This window comes from Heterodontus francisci, chromosome 5 (genome assembly GCF_036365525.1).
Source record: "Heterodontus francisci isolate sHetFra1 chromosome 5, sHetFra1.hap1, whole genome shotgun sequence".
NCBI lineage: Eukaryota > Metazoa > Chordata > Chondrichthyes > Heterodontiformes > Heterodontidae > Heterodontus > Heterodontus francisci.
In genome coordinates, this window is record NC_090375.1 from 196,953,631 (window position 1) to 196,976,496 (window position 22,866).

Here is a 22,866-nt window from a genome sequence, read left to right on the forward strand (position 1 = left end):
TGGGCACTCTACCTGAATGCATGTAACATTCACCACAAGGTTGATGATTTAAAGGCTCATATGAGGTAAATAGATATGATCTAATTGCCATGATGGAAATGTGGCAACAGGGTGACCAAGACTGGGAACTGGATATTCGATATTTAGGAAGGACAGGCAAAAAGGAAAAGGTGGTGGTATTGCACTGATAATAAGGGATGGGATCCGTACATTAGTAAGGGAGGATGTCAGATCGGAAGAACAAAATGTGGAATCTGTTTGGGTGGAGCTAAGAAATAGCAAGGGGCAGCAAACATTGGTAGGAGTTGTTTATAGGCCACCAAACAGTAGTGGTAGTGTGGGGCATGGTATTAATCAGGAGATCAGAGAAGCATGTAGCATGGGTAATACAATAATTATGGGTGACTTCAATCTGCACATAGGCTGGGTAAACCTAACGAGCACTGATGCTGTGGAGGACATGTTTCCAGAGTGTATTAGAGATGGTTTTCTAGAGCAGTATGTTGAGAAACTGATTAGAGAACAGGCTATTTCAGATCTAGTATACGGTAATAAGAAAGGGCTAATTAATAATCTTGTTGCAAAAAAACCTTTAGGGATGAGTGACCATAATATGATAGAATTTTACATTATGTTTGAAAGTGAGGTAGTTCAATCTGAAGTCAGGGTGTTAAATTTGAACAAAAAAAATTATGAAGGTATGAGGGGCAAATTGGCTGAAGTGAATTAGGAAAATACATTAAAAGGTATGAGTGCATAGACAATGGATAGTCTTCAAAGAATTATTACATAGTTTACAACAACTACACGTTCCTTCAAGGCACAAAAACCCCAAAAGTAAAGGCAGTCAACGGTGCCTAACAAAGAAAATTAAGGATTGTATAAGATTAAAAGAAAATGCCTATAAAGTTGCCAGAAATAGTAATAAACCTGAGGATTGGGAGGATTTTAGAATACAGCAAAGGAGGACCAAGAAACTGATAAAGAAAGGGAGAATAGAATATGAATGTAAACTAGCAAAAAACATAAAAACGGACTGTAAAAGCTTCTATAGGTACGTAAAAAGGAAATGATTGGCTAAGACAAATGTGGGTCCATTCTAGGCAGAGTCAGGAGAATTTATAATGGGGAATGGAGAAATGACAGAGAAGCTAAATGATTACTTTGTGTCTGTCTTCACTGAGGAAGATACAAGAAATCTCCCAGAATTAGAGTTCCAAGGGACGAGGGGGAATGAGGAATTGAAGGAAATTAGTATTAGTAAGAATGTTGTATTGGAGCATTAATGGGGCTGAAGGTTTATAAGTCCCCAGGACCTGATATTCTACATCCCAGCGTGTTGAAAGAGGTAGCTATGGAGATAGTGGATGCATTGGTGATCATCTTCCAAAATTCTACACATTCTGGAACGGTTCCAGCCGATTAGAAGATAGCAAATGTCACCCCACTATTTAAGAAGGGTGGGAGAGAGAAAACAGGGAATTGCAGATCTGTTAGCCTTATGAATTTATGGATTTATGAATGGGGAAATCATGTTTGACGAACCTGTTGGAGTTTTTTGAGGATGTTACTGACAGAATTGATAAAGGGGAGTCGGTGGACATGGTATACTTGGATTTTCAGAAGAATTTTGATAAAATCCCCCACAGGAGGTTGGTTAGCAAAATTAAAGCACATGGGATAGGAGGTAATATACTGGCATGGATTAAGGATTGGTTAACGGGCAGAAAACAGGAATAAATGGGTCATTCTCGTGTTGGCAGGCTGTGACTAGTGGGGTACCACAAAAATCAGTACTTGGGCCCCAGCTGTTCACAATATATATCAATGATTTGGATGTGGGGACCAAATGTAATATTTCCAAGTTCACAGATGACACAAAACTAGGTGGGAATGTGTGTTGTGAGGAAAACGCAAAGTGACATCAAGGGATATTTGGACAGACTTAGTGAGTGGGCAAGAACATGGCAGATCGAATATCATGTGGAAAAATGTGAGGTTATCCATTTTGGTAGGAGGAATAGATGTGCAGAGTATTTCTCAATTGGTAAGAGATTAGAAAGTGTAGATGTATAAAGGGACCTGGGTGTCCTTATCAATAAGTCACTGAAAGCTAACATGCAGGTGCAGTAAGCAATTAAGAAGGCTAATGGTATGTTGGCCTTTATCGCAAGGAGATTTGAGTACAGGAGTAGTGAAGTCTTGCTTCAATTGTATAGGACCTTGGTTAGACCACACGTGGAGTACTGTGTGCAGTTTTGGTCCTTTTACTGTAGGAAGGATATTATTGCCATAGAGGGAGTGCACCGAAGGTTCACCAGACTTGCTCACAGGATGGCGTGATTGTCCTATGAAAAGGGATTGGGGAAACTAGGCCAGTATCCTCTAGAGTTTTGAAGAATGAGAGGTGATCTCATTGAAACCTACAAAATACTTAAAGGGATAGGCAGGGTAGATGAAGGTAAGATGTTTTCCCTGGCTGGGGAGTCTAGAACCGGGGACACAACTTCAAAATATGGGAAAACTACTTAGGACCAAAATGAGGAGAAATTTCTTTACTCAGAGGGTTGTGAATCTTTTGAATTATCTACCCCAGAGGGCTGTGGAAGCTCAGTCATTGAGTATGTTTAAAACAGAGACTGACAAATTTCTAAATACAAATGACATAAAGGGATAGAAGGATAATGTGGGAAAAAGACATTGAAGTGGATGATCAGCCATGATCATATTGAATGGCGGAGCAGTCTCGATGGGCTGAATAGCCTACTCCTGCTCCTACACTCCTATTTGTAGGTTGAATAAAGTAATGATGAGTTAAATAAATCTTTGATAAACAGCAGTGCGTAGGAGCAGAAAGAAAGTTCTGTTTGTGTTTAGTTATTGGCACACCTCTAGTGTTTTAGTAACACGAGTTTCTTAATCCCAGAAGAGGCTTTGTAAACTATACTGAGTTCAGTCTCACTCCCCATCGCTCTCTCTAAATCCTTGTTTTGATAACACACTGGTATTCCTACATCACCAGTCCTTCCAAATGTGGGTTGAACGGTTGAGGAAAGATTAAAGAATGATTTGCATTATACAGTGCCTTTCACAATGTCCGAAAATGCTTTACTGAAGCTTGGTCACTGGTGTAATGTAAGAAATATAACAGTCATTTTTCCACAGCAAGATCCCACAAACAACAATGGCCAGATAATTTATTTTAGTGATAAATGTTGGCCAGGACAGCAGGGACAACTCCCCACCTCTTCTAAGAAATACTGCCCTGGGACATTTTCCATCCATGTGAGAGAGCAGATAGAGACTTGGTTTAAGCATCAGACTGGAGTCAGTGCTCAAGTAGGACTTGAACTCATAACCTTCAGACTCAGCTGTGAGACTACTACCCATGGCGCCGGATTTAGACTGGGCCCTAAGATCTAGAATTCCCTCCCTAAACCTCTCCGCCTTTTTACCACTCTCTCCTCCTTTCTCTGCCTCTCTACCGCTCTCTCCTCCTTTCTCTGCCTCTCTACCGCTCTCTCCTCCTTTCTCTGCCTCTCTACCGCTCTCTCTTCCTTTCTCTGCCTCTCTACCTCTCTCTCCTCCTTTCTCTGTTTCTAATGTTTCTAAAAGAATAGAATAAGCTTGCATTTCTATAGCAGCACTTTCGACCTCAGGATATCCCAAAGTGCTTCACAACTGCTCGAGAAATGTAAATGTTTCTTTTTTTTTTCTTTCTAATTCAGCTGTTTCTCTTCCCCAGATATACCACGCAGGACAAGCTTTCCGCCTGGGCCGTTACCCAATACACTGGCACCTTACGGGAGACCTGAGATATGAGTCCTACGTGCGAGGTTGTGCAATACACCAAACATTTAACAGGGCTGTGGCCATACATGGCACACACCGCCTCCTGGTGGAAGGCAATGTGGCTTATGACATCATGGGGGGAGCATTCTTCATCGAGGATGGCATTGAGCAGGGCAACGTCTTGCAGTATAACCTGGCAGTCATGGTGCGGCAGAGCACCAGCCTCCTCAATGATGACATCACCCCTGCCGCATTCTGGGTGACCAATCCGGCAAACACGGTCTGTCACAACGCTGCCGCAGGGGGGACTCACTTTGGCTTCTGGTACCGGCTGTTCAAGCACCCCAGTGGACCCTCCCACACTCCCGGTGTCTGCCAGCGCACCGTGCCCCTGGGTGAGTTTCGCAACAACACTGTGCACTCCCACGGCTGGTTCGGCCTGTGGATTTTCGAGGCGTACCACCCATTGAAAGGGGGACGGTGTAATTCCTGGAGCCCAGAACCTGCTCGCTTCGAGTCGCTCACCTCGTGGAACTGTAAGAAAGGGGCGGAGTGGGTGGATGGAGGAGCTCTTCAATTCCTTAACTTCCTGATGGTCAATAATGAAAACGCCGGCATAGAAACCAAACTCATCCTGCGCTCCTACGTGAGAGGGTGGGGCGAGGCCCAGGGGGCTCTGATCGAGAACGCAACCATTGTGGGTCATGTAGAGGCACTTGGTCTCGGCGCCAACTATTGCACCACCAGAGGCATTGTATTACCCTTGGCTGAAGGGCTGACTCTATCATCTGTAACATTCATGAACTTTGACCGGCCAAGCTGCGCCGCCCTGGGGGTGACCAGCATCCAAGGTATGTGCTCAGACCGGTGCGGAGGCTGGAGCGTGAGATTCAGCGGGGTTCAGTACTTTGACGCTGCAAACAAGGCTGCCTTCCACTGGGAGCACGAGGTGGTCCTTCATGATCTCGACGGATCTCTTACAGGTGAGGCGGACAGATTCGGGGGAGGAGGGCGGGGGGAGGGGGACAGGTGCTGATGTTGGGGCGTGACCTGGTCATAGAGTCTCTGTCCTGTTTGTATAGTGCCAGGGAGTTCCCCCAAGAATTCTGGGGTGGGGGGTGGTGGAGCTTTGGAATGACACGTTTCTACATTCACCCCCTCTATTGGTGACATTGGAAAGAGGCAGCACAGGTGGAATTGCAGCGAATTTTCCAGCACAGCAACAGGCCATTCAGCCCAACATGTCCATGCTGGTGTTTATGCTCCACACCGAGCCTTCTCCCACCCTACTTCATCTCACTCTATCACCATATCCTTCTATTCTTTTCTCCCTCATGTGTTTATCCAGCTTCTCCTTAAATGTATCTACACTATTCACCTCAGTCACTCCCTGTGATAGCAAGTTCCACATTCTCACCACTCTCTGGGTAAAGAAGTTTCTCCCGAATTTCTGATTGGGTAGATTAGTAACTATCTTATGTTTGTGTCCTTTAATTCATGTCTTGCCCACAAGTGGAAACATCCTCTTCTATGTCTATCCTATCAAAGCCTTTTGAATTATTTTAAAGTCCTCTATCAGGTCACGCCTCAGCCTTCTCTTTTCTGCAGAAAAGATTCTCAACCTGTTCAGCCTTTCCTGATAGTTGTAACCTCCCATTTCTTGGATGAAGTCATCTACCAGACTTTGCTGCCTCTTCCACCTCTGTTCCCACAGCCTAGTGAATAGACTGGATGGGCTGAATGGCCTCCTTCTGTGCCATATTGACTCTATGACTGCTGGATGGTGGGATGCAGGACTCCCCACAACCTCATCCTGGTGCTCCTGAGGCAAGGCCATCTCCCAGGAAAAGGTCTAATTCATCCAGACCGAGCGATACTCCACTTCCACTGTGAATATCCTCCCTCCCAACCTTTCCAGGTTGTTCCATACAGAGACAGCAGATCTTTCTCCTAAAGGTAGTCGATCCAGTGGGCAATTGATTGATTTTTGCTGGGAAACATTCTTGGGGGCCCTGTGTGCAGTCCATGCCGACGGTCAGTGGCTGTGTCATCTGTGGGCCTCTGAGATGGAGTGGTGGTGGTTGGGGGGTATGCCACAGGAGCTCAGGAATGGTTCGACCAGACACATCCAAAAGTCACGTGCAGGAACTGGGTGGAAACTCACTCATCCTCAGGATTACCAGACAGATCATCAGTGGAACAGAAACCTGGTGAATCCAGGGCATAAATATAACTCATTAATAAATCCAGTCTGGGAATTCAGGAGAAACTTCTTTACCCAGAGAGTGGTGAGAGTGTGGAACTCAGGAACACAGGGAGTAGTTGAGGTGAATAGTATAGGTACATTTCAGGGGAAACTGGACACGTTACTGGTTTACACCCGGGGAATTTTAGCCACAATGTGTAAATAATTGAGATATTATGTACAATATCCAAAGTAAGGTTTTTAAGTAAAAGTGCCAAGGGCTCCACTGTCGAAGGGTCAGTGCTGAGAGAGTGCTGCACTGTCGGAGGGTCAGTATTGAGGGAGTGCTGCACTGTCGGAGGGTCAGTACTGAGGAAGTGCTGCACTGTCGGAGGGTCTGTACTGAGGGAGCGCTGCACTGTCGGAGGGTCAGTATTGAGGGAGCGCTGCACTGTCGGCGGGTCAGTACTGAGGGAGCGCTGCACTGTCGGCGGGTCAGTACTGAGGGAGCGCTGCACTGTCGGCGGGTCAGTACTGAGGGAGCGCTGCACTGTCGGAGGGTCAGTACTGAGGGAGCGCTGCACTGTCGGAAGGTCAGTACTGAGGGAGCATTGTCAGAAGTGCCATACTTCGGATGAGACATTAAATCGCGGACCCATCTACCTGTCGAGTGGACATAAAAGATGTAATGGCAGTGCTATTGAAAGAGCAGGGAGTTCTCCTATCTGACATTCAACTCTCAACTGCCAACAAAAAAGAAGATTCTGTAATTATTCATCTCATTTATTGATTGTAGGATCTTACTACCTGTAACTGACCTGTTTTCACACACAAGGATAACTACACTTCACAGTAATTCATTAGACGTGACATGCTGGTCAGATGATGAGAAGCTGTCTCAATCTATCTATCTATTTCTCTTTCCTTCTTTAGCACAGTCAGATACCTCAACAGGTTCGTAAAGTATGACTTGCATTTATATAGCGCTTTTCACAACCTCAAGACATCCCAAAGCACTTTACAGCCAATGAAGTACTTTTGAAGTTTAGTCACCGTTGTAATGTAGGAAACCCAGCAGCTGATTTGCGCATAGCAAGATCCCACAAACAGCAATGTGATAATGACTAGACACTTTGTTTTGGTGGTGTTGACTGAGAGATAAATATTGGCCAGGGTACCGGGGAGAACTCCCCTGCTGCTCTTCAATATAATGGCCGCAGGATCTTTTATGTGCACCTGAAAAGTGTCACAGATGGCTGCCGATTTGGCAGTGACCATGGAGAGCTCCACAGCTTGAAGTGTGTTGGGCCTTCTACTACAAGGAGGAATGCCGATGGAAGGACACTGTTGTAGGACACTGAATTAGGTGGGACTGTATCTGACTGATGTGTAATACAAACTGCCTTTTACAGGTAACTCTGGTAACAAGGTGGTTCCACACAGCTCGATTTTGGACCCCACTCGATGTCACCAGTCCGCGGAGTGGAGTCAACAGTACCCTGGTGTTGTGTGTGATTCCACAGTCACTTTCCATCGCCTGGCTTTCTTTAGACCATCACCATCAGCCCTACAAGGAAAGAATGTCATCCTATCAAATTCTCACGGTGCGTCCTATTTCTATAACAGCATCTCCATGTGGAAATTTCTGGTCTGTTCTGTCTTGTTGCAGCCATTCTTCAAAATTACTGCAGTTGACACTGAACCACGTAAAGCGATATTAGAACAGACGACCAAAAACTTGGTCAAAAATCTATGTTTTAAGGAGTGCCTTAAAGGAGGAGAGAGAAGTGGCAAGGCAGAGAGGTTTAGTGCAGGAATTTCAGTGCTTGCAGCCCAGGCAGCTGAAGGCACAGCCACTAATGTTGGCGAGCTCGGAGGGTTGTGGGCTGGAGGAGGTTACAGAGGCAGGGAGGGGTGAGGCCACAGAGGGATTTCAAAAACAAGAATGAGAATTTTAGCCTGTCCTGTCCCCTATACTAGTCAACATTATTCAGCATGCTATTTAGTCCTGTTCCCTCCCAGAACAAAGGACATGCCTTATACCTTTTAAGTCACAGTTGTTGTGTGGATTGCACGCTGGGAAATTCTGACAATTGCAAATGCTCCAGGTGTGCAGGTATAGTTGGAAGCTCTGTGCTACTTTTCCAAGGTAAACATATTCAGTTGAAACCTGATGTTGCATGCTTGCTTCAAGAGTGCTGTCCCTTTAAGAATCCAGTATGCTAACTACCAGGATGCAGTCATGTTACTAGAAGCCATAGTCACTCTGCAACTGTAACACTCTATACAAAGGTTCTGTATATAGTTTGCTCTGCACTGTATATACTAGTTTAGCTATTAATAAACCCTTTTGAGATCCAAGGAACTGTAATCCGGGTACCTCATTGTGTTGCTTAAGATAACACAAAGAATCTCATGATATGGTGGCAGCGGTGGTGAAATGGCAAGCTATAACCTTGAAGACCACGGGCAAAACAGCAAACAAGTGAAGTAACTTTAAAGCAAGTACCTGAAAAGAGAATAAGTTCAAAAGAAATACTGGCCAAACAGTGGAAAGAAGAAAAAAGACTTACCCAGAGCACAGAATCACAGAATTGTTACAGTGCAGAAGGAGGTCATTCGGCTCATCATGTCTGCACTGGCTCTCCGAAAGAGCAATTCCCTCAGTTCCATTCCCCCACCTTCTCCCCGTAACCCTGTACATTCTTCCTTTTCATGTAACAGTCTAATTCCCTTTTGAATGCTTCAATTGAACCTGCCTCCACCACGTTCTCAGGCAGCGCATTCCAGACCTTAACCACTCACTGCGTAAAACTATTTTTCCTCATGTTACTTTTGCTTCACTTACCAAATACTTTAAATCTGTGCCCTCTTCCTCTTGATCCTTTCATGAGTGGGAACAGTTTCTCTCTATCTCCTCTGTCCAGACCCCTCATCATTTCGAATACCTCTATCAAATCACCTCTCCGCCTTCGTTTCTCCAAGGAAAACAGTCCTAACTTCTCCAATCTATCTTCATAACTGAAATTCTTCATCCCTGGAACCATTCTCATGAATCTTTTCTGTACTCTCTCCAATGCCCTCACATCTTTCCTACACACTGCAGAGTCTCCTTTGAAGCAGTCAAGTAGAAAAAAATTAAACCAGTCAAGTGTAAAGAAGATAAACGAACTCTAGCAAAAAAACAAAGGGTAAAGTCCTTGAACTGCCTATCAACCAGCTGTGTTAACATACAAGCTGAGTGTTGAAAACACTCCATCAAAACTGCTCGCTTAAAGCAAAGAGAATTTCTTCAAGGGGGAACAGAACAGAGTTGCTAGAACAGTTTTTAAAGTATGTTTTCAACCACAAATAGAAAAATCATAATAAATAGAGTGCTGAAGACACACACAGAGCTGAACAAAGTTAAATATAGAGCAGAATGCAAAACAACAGCAGAAAGATGGATATAAAATCTCCCGGCATGATCTGGAAGGCCATTGATATCCTATATGAGTTCAAATTTTTTAAACAAAGAATGCAGTTATGCTTCACAGACCAAGCGGTTGTAGACCAGAGAAGCAGACTGTAAAAATACTGATAGCAGCTGGAAATGAGGGGTTACACAGAATCAATACCTCTGGCTTATCTGAAGAAGATCAGAAAGATCCCGCAAAGTTAAGGAAAGTGCTAGAAGATCAGCTTCGGGTAAGAGTGGATTTTAGAATTCATCGCCTGGCATTGATGTCCTACGGGAAACAACCACAGTAATCAATAGATCAATTCATCTGTAGATGGCATAGTAATGGCAATGAATACGATTTTTCAGAAACTGAGCTGTCGGAGTGAATAATGGAGCTGGTGATTGTCTCAACACCTATTGAAGCGTTTCAAAAAGGCCTCTTGAGGAGAAAAGAAACGTTACAGCATTGCTGTGCTGCTAGAAGATGGCAGGAAATACTAAGCCATTGTAGCTGGACAACAGCATCTGCAAGCACTAGTTGCAGCCGACAGTATTGGCACGGTAACCAGGTCATAAAAAGCAAGCAAGCTGTATGCTAAATGTGATTTGTCCCACTCACCGCGAAGTTGTCCTGCATTTCCAGATCTGTGCCAGGCGAGTGCTGCAAAAGGACACTGGGACCACCTACGCAAGAAAGCTAGTTCCAAAGTTGCAGCCAGAAATCACAATAGGACAACAAACAAACAGAAGACAGGCTCAACAACAGGCAACAGCAGCAAGGAGAGCACCAGAAACCTGTGTAAACACAAGCCGCTACACAAAGTCCACAGTGAAATAGACCTGAGACAAGACTCAGAGTGGAGTTATTTTCAGCCAGAAGATGATCAGGCGTTTCACATTGTGAACCTGACACATTGTGTTGATGAAGTCAAACAGCTGGAAGCTTTTGTTACTATCAATATAATGTGCCCAAAGAAAGTTGGCAAACTTACACTCAGGACTAAGATTGACACAGGAGCTAGTGCAAATATCCTACCAGTCCGAGTCCTGAAGGATATGTACCGGGGTCATTGGAAATTAATGATACAACCGACAACTGCAAAGTTAACTGCATAAAATGGGTCACCCATCCTTTGCAGTGGCATACTAACAATGCAATGCTACTATGGTAAGTCGGCATGGAAACCACAAATATTTTACCTGGTAGACACGAGTGGACCAGCAGTGGCAGGACTACCAGCATGTAAGGACCTCAACATTGTGACCATCCACGAGATCATCAAGGTACCCACTGCAGCAGAAAAGATCAAGGGTACCTTTGAGTCAGTCCAGGACTTACAATGGGTTCAATGCCATAGGAAATTTCAAAGGCAATACTGTACTGAATGTCAGAGAGGATGCAGTCCCTGTGTCCAGCCCCTGAAGTCTGAAATTGAGTCACAGTTCTTCCAGCATCCCGGTGGTTCTGGTTTGGACAGTATCAGCCCCTTCTCAGAGATGCCACAAGAGAACGAAGATCCGAATTTGGATGATGGAAGTTCTTTGTCAACAGGCAGTGTTTCTTCACACTTCCAGTAACTCACAAGAAGAGATTGATGTTGTAACCATTGAGAATCAAAGTGGGGAGCATTGCCAAGGGGAAATCTCCAAGGACCAGAAACTGCTTGCAGACTCTGGCCAGCATCAAATGGTGCAGTCTGGAAACCCAGCAACAGAACAACTGTGCCCCACCCTCACTTCTGCTGTCCAGAGAACCGCCAGCACCAAGATCAGCCAGAACGGACAGAGGCCAAGACGTCCATGTGGCCAAGTGCTCCTCTGCCAACAAGTCCTCGACCTTGAGCCCCAGGCCTTCAGACGCAGAGAATGGGGAGAGTCGAAGGACACACAATGTCCTGAAGAGGCAGAGGAGGAATGAGTTGAAGCTTTGTCTATTGGCTGTTCGAGATGAGGTGCCGGAACTCTCCAAGTGTAGCAAGGCCGCAAAAGTGATCATCCTGAGAAAAGCAACAAGAGTATATTAGCAGGCTGGAGGCAGAGCAACAAGGACTGGATGCAGAGAGGGAGAAACTTCAGAAAAAACAGTAACAGCTTATATGCAAATTCTCCGAGATGCAAGAGACACTGCTCAAACAGATAAGGGTGAAATCCATGTCCCCAGGAGGTTATACCAGAACAAGATCTGGAAGAATTGTCAAACCACCAAAACAAATTATTGACTCTTAGGCTTTTGCACTCGTAATTTTCACAATCCCTATCCTCGTACTTGTAAATTTTATAACCTCTATCCCTGTCGAACTAATTTCTGTTATCCAATTTTATGTGTTTTTGCTGATAACATATGAGACTTATCTTTGGAAAGAAAGGGGATGTTGTATGATCGCTTCAAGAATGTTGTCCCTTTAAGAACTCAGTATGCTAGTGAGCTAATTACCAGGATGTAGTCTTATGACTAGAAGCCATAGTCACTCTGCAACTGTAACACCCTACCCAATGGTTCTGTATATAGTTTGCTCTGTACTGTATATGCTAATTTGGCGGTTAATAAACCCTTCTGAGATCATCAAGGAACTGGAATCCATATACCTCATTGTGTTGCTTAAGATAACATGAAGAATCTCATAACAAAAGGCTTTAAGTAAAAACTTTGAGGAAGTTGTTACAAAAGCACACAAAAAAATCATTGGGTAATGATATTGAGTAATATGTGTCTTTCTATATGTTTTATTAAGTTTTAAAACCTTATCTTGGATATTATAAATTTCAGTTACTGTTTTCTTTTGCCCAAAACACAGTTCTAGTGCTTTGATAACAAACTGTGACAAGCAACTGTATACATTGGAAATCCCCATTATTTTTTTCATAGACAGGCACCATCTCAATTGTTAAAGGAGTGATGCAACTGATTCTGTTTCTGTTTTCTGGTGTGCTTGACACAGGGATCAGCATCGTCCCATTCCTCGACAAACAGCTCAACCATAAACCTGGTTGGATGGCTCTTATTCCCAACAATGAGACCTTTAATTGGCATTTCGAGGATGTGGATTATATCAGCAACATCTCGTATACAGCCACATTCTATCACTTTAAGGTACTTGCGAGTCTTTATTAAAAGGAGAGTGCAACATCAGCAGGTGAAGGATTGTATGCAACACCTACTTATACATGTTCCACAGGTATTTTGTTTACCAACTAAAATTCTCATCCTCATTTTCAAATCCCTTCTTAGCCTCTCCCCTCCCTACCTCCGTAACCTGCTCCTGCCTTACGACTCTCCGAGATTTCTACACTCCTCCAATTCTGGCATCTTGAGAATCCCAGATTTCCATCATTCCTCTTTGGTGGCCGTAGCTTCAGCTGCCTGGGGGCTAAGCTCTGGAATTCCCTCCCTAAACTTCTCCGCCTCGCTACCCCTCTGTCCCCCTTTAAGACACTCCTTAAAAACCGACCTCTTTGACCAAGCATTTGGTCACCTGTCCTAATATCTCCTTTTGAGCATCAGCTGAGCATCCAATTTCAATGCAAGGTGACAGCTATGACTCAGTGGCTAGCACTGTTACCTTGGGTCAGTTGAAGGTTCACAGTACTGCTTCAGAGACTTTGATTACCTTGTCAGAGTCAGAACTGTAAAGTCCTTGGGCTCAGTCGAGACCCAGACTTTCAATAAAAGACCATGGCCAGGATTTTACGTTAGGGCAGAGGGCCCCGCCTACCAGCTTAATTGTCGGATGGGGAGGTGAGCCTGCCTCTGACGGGCCTGGGAGCCACACAGAGATTTTAATTGGACTCAGGCGGGACTTCCACCCCTCTGAGGCAGGAAGTCCCGCCGCTAGGAGCTGCCAGCCAATCAGGGGACTAGCAGCTTCTTAGTCCCAGCAGCACCACTGAAGGTGGTGGCCACTCCTGGGATTGCACCCAGCTTCAGCAGGATTGTGGGCGCCGGCACCGACAAAGGAAAGTCCCCTTGCCGGGGACAATCAGTCCAATCCAGGCGAGGCGAGAGGGAGGGGAATGTAGTGCAGTGGGGGTGGCATGTGCTGTGGGGGGGGGCCCTCTGTGGGGAACAGGGTGCCTGATCAGGAGGGCTCCCCATCCCAGCCTGTAGAGACGCTGCCAGGTTTTACTGGGAGACCTCCTGGGGGTCCTGGGCTGCCTGCCCCCTGCTGCTAATATACCAGTGATGATGGGAGGAGGCCCTTCAGTTGCAGTTAATTGGTCACTTAAGGGGCTTAATTGGCCTGGGGTGGGTGGATCATTTCTTGCCAACGCCACTTGTAAAATTGCAGCGAGGTGGGAAGGCAACGCGAACAGCAAATCCCGCCTCCTACTTAATATTACCCCCCGTCTCACCTCCAGCCCGCTCCTGTGGGGGGGCGTAGAATTCTGGCCCATGTGCCCAGTGAGCTGAGAGCTACTGGCTTCCACAGTGGACAGATGTTGGCACCGTTGGAGCCACCCACCAAGAAATCCCACTGAAGAGATGGATCGACCTCCTTTCCAAGGGTCAGAGGGAATAATCACGGGGTCGAGGTTGGGGATCCTGGGTAACCAGCCACCAAGGGCAGGCAGCTGCCAAAGGTGTGCCTACCTGTAATAAAAACAAGAAATTCTGGAAATACTCAACTCTGCTTCTCTCTCCACAGATGCTAACGTTTCAGGTCAATGACCCTTCTTCAGAACTGGCACATATTAGAAATGTGAAAGGTTTTAAGCAAGTAAAGCAGGGATGTGGCAAGAGATAACAAAGGAGAAGGTGCAGATAGGACAAGGTCACAGAGAATAGCTGACCCGAAGGTCATGGAGCAAAGGCAAACAATCTGTTAATGGTGTGTTGAAAGACAAAGCATGAGTACAGATAGGGTGTTTACAGACTGAAAGCTGAACAGCCACAAGTAGAAACATGAAATAAAACAGTGAGTAGGCAAACTGAACAAACTAAGATGAAATAAAATAAACAAAAAAAATATAAAAAAGAAAAAAGAAAAAATAACTAAAAATAAAAGTAAAATGGGGGGCCCGTCATGCTCTGAAATTATTGAACTCAGTGTTCAGTCCAGCAGGCTGTAGTGTGCCTAATCGGTACACTAATGTTCACTGGAACACTGCAGCAATCCCAGGACAGAGATGTGAGCATGAGAGCAGAGGGGAGTGTTGAAATGGCCAGCAACCAGAAGCTCAGGGTCATGCTTTCGGACTGAGCGGAGGTGTTCCGCAAAGCAGCCACCCAGTCTGAGTTTGGTCTCCCCAGTGTAGCGACCACATTGTGAGCAGCGAATACAGTATACTAAATTGAAAGAAGTACTGCTTCACCTGAAAGGAGTGTTTGGGGCCTTGGATAGTGTGGAGAGAGGAAGTAAATAGGCAGGTATTACACCTCCTGCGATTGCAGGGGAAGGTGCTGTGGGAAGGGGACGAGGTGGTGGGGGTAATGGATGAGTGGACCAGGGTGTCGTGGAAGGAACGATCCCTTCAGAGTTCTGACAGGGGAAGGGAGGGGAAGATGTGTTTGGTCGTGGCATCACGCTGGAGGTGGCGGAAATGGCGGAGGATGATCCTTTGGATATGGAGGCTGGTGGGGTGGAAAGTGAGGACAAGGGGAACCCTGTCGCTGTTCTGGGAGGGAGGGGAAGGCGTGAGGGTAGAGGTGTGGGAAATGGGCCGGACACGGTTGATGGCCCTGTCAACCACAGTGGAGGGGAAATCCTCGGTTGAGGAAAAAGGAAGACATATCAGAAGCAAGGTCATGGAAGGTAGCATCATCAGAGCAGATGCGTCGGAGACGGAGAAACTGGGAGAATGGAATGGAGTCCTTACAGGATGCAGGGTGTGAAGAAGTGTAGTCGAGGTAGCTGTGGGAGTCAGTGGGCTTATAATGGATATTAGTAGACAACCTATCCCCAGAGATGGAGACAGAGAAGTCGAGGAAGGGAAGGGAAGTGTTGGAGATGGACTATGTAAAGGTGAGAGAAGGGTGGAAATTAGTAGCAAAGTTGATAAAGTTTTCCAGTTTGGGGCGAGAGCAGGAAACAGCACCGATACAGTCATCAATGTACCGGAAAAAGAGTTGGGGGAGGGGGCCTGAGTAGGACTGAAACGAGGAATGTTCAACATATCCCACAAAAAGACAGGCATAACTAGGACCCATGCGGGTACCCATAGCAACACCTTTTACTTAAAGGAAGTGAATGGAGTTGAAGGAGAAGTTGTTCAATGTGAGGACAAGTTCAGCCAGGCGGAGGAGGGTGGTGGTGGATGGGGACTGTTTGGGCCTCTGTTCAAGGAAGAAGCAGAGAGCCCTCAAACCATCCTGGTTGGGGCTGGAGGTGTAGAGAGATTGGACAGTCCTGTTTGTGGATTTTGGGAAGGAGGTAGAATGCCCGGGGTTGCGAGACTGAGATTGGAAGCTGTAGAGGGTAGCTCTCCAGAGGAGGTGAGGTCAGTGACAGTCCTGTGGACAATCGCTTGATGGTCGGTGGTGGGGTCCTGGTCCAGAGGGAGGTAGGAAGAAGTGTCTGAGAGTTGGCGCTGAGCCTCTACAAGGTAGAGGTCGGTACGCCAGAAAACAAGAGCACCACCATTGTCTGCAGGTTTGATGACCATGTCGGGGTTAGACCTGAGGGAACAGAGTGCCTCAAGTTCAGAGGAGGACAGGTTAGAGTGAGTGAGGGGGGCAGAGAAATTGAGTCTACCTGTCCCCTGGTAGTGAGGAGCCCTCCCACTAACCCTACAAACATTGATGTGGTGGTTGCTGGAGATCTAATCACCTTTATCATGGATTTTCAGCCCCATAATCATTTCCACTTGTTTGTTGGTGGGCAGGAGCCAATGAGGGAAGAATGTGGGTTCAGAGAGGCTCCACATTGGTGTCATTCAATTATACTTTTGGTGTAACTAAAATGACTTCATTGCATGTTTTTAAACAAACATGTTTCCATATATTTGGGGCCCATTTAATAACTATCACATTGAAAAGTGCAGATGAACAGCTGAGGCCCTCCGTTACTGGCGAGAGCAGAGGGGATAAATTATGCAGCAGTGTTCAGCTGGTACCATGCTCAAGTTTGAAAAGTCCCTTCGCCTCAGGAGAGAAGGATGGGAGAAGAACGACTGAAAAGAGGAGAGGGATTGGGGGGGGAGGGGGGAATGAGAGGTGAGCAGGGGGTGGAGGAGGAGACAGATGAGGAGCGGGGAGAGGAAGGGAAGAGGGGAAAGGAGGGGATAAGAGAGGAGGAGAAGGATATGAGGAGAGGAAAGAGGAGAGGAGGTAAGGAGAGGGGAGTTCTACTATTTTGAAGTCCGAGGAAAGAATGTTCAAGTTTTGGTTGCTGAAGGTTCTGTTTTCTTTCCCTTGTAGGCCAATGACAATGTTATAATATCCCACAATTTCACTCAACGTCCAGACCATTTCCAGATCACCAACTCGGATCGAAATGGTTCACTCCAGCCTCTCAGCTGGACCAGCAACGTGAATGGTGACTGGTACTTTAACCAGGAGAATTTGACCTTGTATTACCTGGGTAAGACTGGCTACTGTGCTCAGCAGCAAAACAATGACTGCACTTCACATCAAAAGCCATTAGGTTTGAAGGACCTTGTGGGGGGAGGAGGTGAGCTCAGATTCTCGGGGAGTGGGTGGCAGAGTCTGGACTCTGAGTCAGTGAGGAGTCTGGATTCTCGAGGGAGTGTGTGGTGGGGGAGAGTCTGGACTCTCGGGGTGGGAGGGAGTCTGGACTCTTGGGGGAGTGTGTGGTGGGGGAGAGTCTGGACTCTCGGGGTGGGAGGGAGTCTGGACTCTTGGGGGAGTGTGTGGTGGGGGAGAGTCTGGACTCTTGGGGGAGTGTGTGGTGGGGGAGAGTCTGGACTCTCGGGGTGGGAGGGAGTCTGGATTCTCAGGGGAGTGTGTGGTGGGGGAGAGTCTGGACTCAGGCTAGGGGGGAGGGGTGAGTCTGGACTTCACGGGGAATGGAGATGAACTGGATTCTGGCAGTGGGGGAGACCAGATTTCCAGGGAGGCCAGATTCCCGGGGAGGGCTCCTAATGTGGATTCAAGTTTGCATTGGGAATGCAAACTCGGAAAATGACCTTGTCTAATCTGCTTAGGCCAGACTATTGGTTTACAGGAACCTAATGATTTTTTAATAAGTTTCCCATTTTCCAGTAGGTACTTTTTCCGACAGTAACATTGTGCCTTTTCCTTTATTCTGGAATTGTGTCCGGGCTGTCTAATCCTTGGTGTCAGCCTGCTCAGCCATGCATTACCCAGTTGGCCACCTGGGGAACGTCAAAGGTTGTGCAGTGGCGCACACACACTCAATCCATTTCAAACAATCAAAGGAGAGCGAACAGGCATGGATTCATGTTTAAAAAATTCTGTTTTGATACTCACATAAAATGTCATTTGTTTTGTCTTCCTGTTTCTCTTTCACTCCCATCATGTTGCTGTCTGGTCTCCTTGTTGGTAAAATGTCACCAGTTCCTGATATAATTCAATGACATTCCAGTTTCAGGAAGGGGCGATCCACAAGTGCCAAGCCTCGACCCAATGATGATTGACGTAAATGTTTATTTCCGTGTCTTCCGCTGCTTTTTCCAAAACTGTGTACGGCCTCCCAGATCAACAGTGCCCTCAATGATGAGTACACCTGCTGAATATGAGTAAGACATTACATTGAGTAAAGACTGGCAAGGACAGAGAGGAGATGATTAACATTCAAAAAGAAAACTCTCAACTGGTTGTTGCAACCGATTCACAGAATCTCAGAGACCAGGAGGAGGCCATTCTGTCCATCATGCCTGTGCCTGCTCTTTGAAGGAGCTATCCCATTAATCTTATTCTCCTTGCTCTTTCCCCCACAGCCCTGCAATTGGTTTCTTTTCAACTATTCAATTCTCTTTTGAAAGTTACTACTGAATCTGCTTCCACCGCCCTTTCAGGCAGCACATTCCAAATCACAACAACTCACTGCGTAAAAACAAATCTCCTCATCTCCCCTCTGATTCTTTTACCAATTATCTAAAATTTGTGAACCTCTGATTACCTCCCAACAGAATATATATGTGTGTATATATATCCATATATTATTTATATCTAATTTCAATATCTTTGCATTCACCTTACTTGATATTTACCCCTCAATTAGCGCAAGGAGCCAAACTCATTCTTGAAAATGTTTGCTTTCCAGCGTGTGGTCGAACTCCTCTTTCTGGAACTCCTCACCAGAAAACAACTACACGGTTCCTGCTGAAGGTGACAGCGTGGTGATCCCACTAGGTACTGTGTGATAACAAAACCAACCAACTTCCCTAAACCGCGAGGGCACTCCAAACCATTGCACGCACCAATCTGCAGCGACTTCTCCAAATGTGAAGCTGGTCCCCCAAGTGATATTGTTGCATTCTCTGATGTCCGATTGGGATACTTTCGTTCTTTATAAAGACACGCCCTGCACATGTGCACCAAGCATTTTGGGACAATTCTGAGGGAATTCATTAGGCAAAGTTCAGCTTCTATCTAAAGAAAGATTTTTATTAAGATTAATTTAGGGTGGCGCAGTGGTTAGCACCGCAGCCTCACAGCTCCAGTGACCCGGGTTCAATTCTGGGTACTGCCTGTGTGGAGTTTGCAAGTTCTCCCTGTGACCGTGTGGGTTTTCGTCGGGTGCTCTGATTTCTTCCCACAGCCAAAGACTTGCAGGTTGACAGGTAAATTGGCCATTGTAAATTGCCCCTAGTGTAGGTAGGTGGTAGGGGAATCTTGGGACAGGTAGGAATATGGGATTAGTATAAATGGGTGGTTGATGGTCGGCACAGACTCGGTGGGCCGAAGGGCCTGTTTCAGTGCTGTATCTCTAAATAAATAAATATAAATAAATAAAGTTTTGCAAACAATTTGCGAATCTCAGCAGTTGTAAGTGCACTGCTGCCAAGAGTCCCACAACCACAAAGTTTGTATAATTTGGGCATGTCTATTTGGGTGATCCAAAAGAAAGAGTTGCATTTTTATAGCACCTTTCCCAACCTCAGGGCACCCCAAAGTGCTTCACTTGATGAACTTCATGAAGCACTTTTGAAGTGCAGTCAGTATTGTAATGTAGGAAGGGTGGTAACCAATTTGTGCACAGCAAGCTCCCACAAACAGCAATGTGATAATGACCAGGTAATCATTTTTAGTGATGTTCTTTAAAGGATACCAGGGAGAACTCCCGTGCTCCTCTAATTGAATCTGTTGATCTGAGAGGGCAGACAGGGCTTCAGTTTAACATCTCATCCAAAAGACAGCATCTCGGGCAATGCAGCACTCCCTCAGTATTGCACTGAGAATGTTGGCCTGAAATATGTGCTCAAGTCTTTGGAATGGGACTTGAACCCACAACCGTCTGACGCCGAGGTGAAAGTGCTGTCCACTGACCCATGACTGACACTTGAAGATGTTAAACAGTGATGGATCCCCAGGGCCCACAGCAAATGAACACTGACCCATGACCTGGTGAAGCCTCTCAATATTCAGCCAGACTGACCATCTCCTCCTCCCAACCAAACGCCACGGTGCCATTCTCAAATCCCGCAGCTCTGTGGGGAGAGTGCCCTCGTCGTACCAACTACTGGCATGCTTCCCACGTCAGGTGTATCTGTGACACCGTCACCAGCATTTGGAGCAGGGTCAAGGTGGCTGGAGAAAGGCCTGTGCTCTGGGCATTTTTGTCAAAAAGGAAAAAGGTTGGTTGATTAAACTCTAATTGTTCATGTTTACACAAATTATTCCTGCAGGAGTCTGGCTGGTGGTGGACTCCCCGATTCCTCCATTGTATAATCTTACCATCTTTGGCATCTTAGAAATTAAGGATGACAATTTAGTGTTGGGCAATCAATCATCGTCCTTCATGAACATTGTCCTGGATGCAACTTACATATCAATTCAGGTAAAGTGCCATTGTGACCAGATATCTGAACTGTGTAAGAGAGGATTGAGAAGTGAGGGCTAGTTTCACCAGATGAGGAGGTTGAGGGTTAACCTGTTGGAGGTCTTCAAGGTGATGTTGAGTTACAATGAGTTAAACAATGATTGAATATTTTCACTGGTCTGTAACGAGAAGGCAGGAATTTAACATAATCACTAAAACTGAAGGGGAAGTCGGAAAAGCTCTCTTTGCACAAGGGGTGGTTAGAATGTGAATTCTGTGCCAGGAACTGTTGTTGAAGCGGATTCTGCAATAAAATGAAATTACAGTTCCTTAATAAAGAGGAATATTGAACAGTATGGAGAGTGAGCAGCAGAGTAAGATTAGACTGGGTGGGATATTAAATAGTACAGGGAGTGAGCAGGAAAGTGGGATTAGACTGGGTGGGATATTAAATGTTACAGGGAGTGAGCAGGAGAGTGGGATTAGACTGGGTGGGATATTAAATGTTACAGGGAGTGAGCAGGAGAGTGGGATTAGACTGGGTGGAATATGGAAGGGTGCAGGGAGTGAGCAGGGCAATGAGATTTGACTGGGTGGGATATTAAGGGGTGCAGGGAGTGAGCAGGGCAGTGAGATTTGACTGGGTGGGATATTAAATGTTACAGGGAGTGAGCAGGAGAGTGGGATATTAAAGGTGCAGGAAGTGAACAGAAGAGTGGGATTAGACTGGGTGGGATATTAAAGGGTACAGGGAGTGAGCAGGAGAGTGGGATATTAAAGGTGCAGGAAGTGAACAGAAGAGTGGGATTAGACTGGGTGGGATATTAAAGGGTACAGGGAGTGAGCAGGAGAGTGGGATATTAAAGGTGCAGGAAGTGAACAGAAGAGTAGGATTAGACTGGCTGAGATATGTACAGGGAGTGAGCAGGAGAGTGGGATTAGACTGGGTGGGATATTAAATGTTACAGGGAGTGAGCAGGAAAGTGGGATTAGACTGGGTAGGATATTAAATGTTACAGGGAGTGAGCAGGAAAGTGGGATTCTGGGTGGGATATTAAATGTTACAGGGAGTGAGCAGGAAAGTGGGATTAGACTGCGTGGGATATTAAATGTTACAGGGAGTGAGCAGGAAAGTGGGATTAGACTGGGTGGGATATTAAATGTTACAGGGAGTGAGCAGGAAAGTGGGATTCTGGGTGGGATATTAAATGTTACAGGGAGTGAGCAGGAAAGTGGGATTAGACTGGGTGGGATATTAAATGTTACAGTGAGTGAGCAGGAGAGTGAGATTAGACTGGGTGGGATATTAAATGTTACAGGGAGTGAGCAGGAGAGTGGGATTAGACTGGGTGGAATATGGAAGGGTGCAGGGAGTGAGCAGGGCAGTGAGATTTGACTGGGTGGGATATTAAAGGATATGGGAAGCAAGAGGGAGAGTAGGATTAGACTGGCTGAGATATGTACAGGAGTGGGATTAGACTGGGTGGGATATTAAATGGTACAGGGAGTGAGCAGGAGAGTGAGATTAGACTGGGTGGGATATTAAATGGTACTGGGAGTGAGCAGGAGAGTGGGATTAGACTGGGTGGGATATTAAATGGTACAGGGAGTGAGCAGGAGTGTGGGATTAGACTGGGTGGGGTATTAAAAGGTACAGCGAGTGAGCAGGAGAGTGATATTAGACTGGGTGGGATATTAAATGGTACAGGGAGTGAGTGGGATTAGACTGGGTGGGATATTAAATGGTACAGGGAGTGAGCAGGAGTGTGGGATTAGACTGGGTGGGGTATTAAAAGGTACAGCGAGTGAGCAGGAGAGTGATATTAGACTGGGTGGGATATTAAATGGTACAGGGAGTGAGTGGGATTAGACTGGGTGGGATATTAAATGGTACAGGGAGTGAGCAGGAGTGTGGGATTAGACTGGGTGGGATATTAAAAGGTACTGGGAGTGAGCAGGAGTGTGGGATTAGACTGGGTGGGATATTAAATGGTACTGGGAGTGAGCAGGAGAGTGGGATTAGACTGGGTGGGATATTAAAAGGTACTGGGAGTGAGCAGGAGTGTGGGATTAGACTGGGTGGGGTATTAAATGGTACTGGGAGTGAGCAGGAGAGTGAGATTAGACTGGGTGGGATATTAAATGGTACTGGGAGTGAGCAGGAGTGTGGGATTAGACTGGGTGGGATATTAAATGGTACTGGGAGTGAGCAGGAGAGTGAGATTAGACTGGGTGGGATATTAAATGGTACTGGGAGTGAGCAGGAGTGTGGGATTAGACTGGGTGGGATATTAAATGGTACTGGGAGTGAGCAGGAGTGTGGGATTAGACTGGGTGGGATATTAAATGGTACAGGGAGTGAGCAGGAGAGTGAGATTAGACTGGGTGGAATATTAAATGGTACTGGGAGTGAGCAGGAGAGTGGGATTAGACTGGGTGGGATATTAAATGGTACTGGGAGTGAGCAGGAGTGTGGGATTAGACTGGGTGGGATATTAAATGGTACTGGGAGTGAGCAGGAGAGTGGGATTAGACTGGGTGGGATA

At 46.1% G+C, this 22,866-nt stretch overlaps 1 protein-coding gene across 1 annotated transcript in view; it reads left to right on the forward strand.

The window, feature by feature from the left end:
* pkhd1l1.1 (PKHD1 like 1, tandem duplicate 1) overlaps nt 1-22,866 on the forward strand; it is a 258,831-nt gene that overhangs the window by 167,055 nt on the left and 68,910 nt on the right. Inside the window, exons 48-54 of the mRNA XM_068032692.1 lie at nt 3,746-4,775; nt 7,390-7,581; nt 12,359-12,510; nt 16,774-16,936; nt 17,921-18,074; nt 18,602-18,690; nt 20,187-20,338. Of these exons, the coding sequence (XP_067888793.1) occupies nt 3,746-4,775; nt 7,390-7,581; nt 12,359-12,510; nt 16,774-16,936; nt 17,921-18,074; nt 18,602-18,690; nt 20,187-20,338 (1,932 nt within the window). The remainder of the gene's footprint in view (nt 1-3,745; nt 4,776-7,389; nt 7,582-12,358; nt 12,511-16,773; nt 16,937-17,920; nt 18,075-18,601; nt 18,691-20,186; nt 20,339-22,866) is intronic.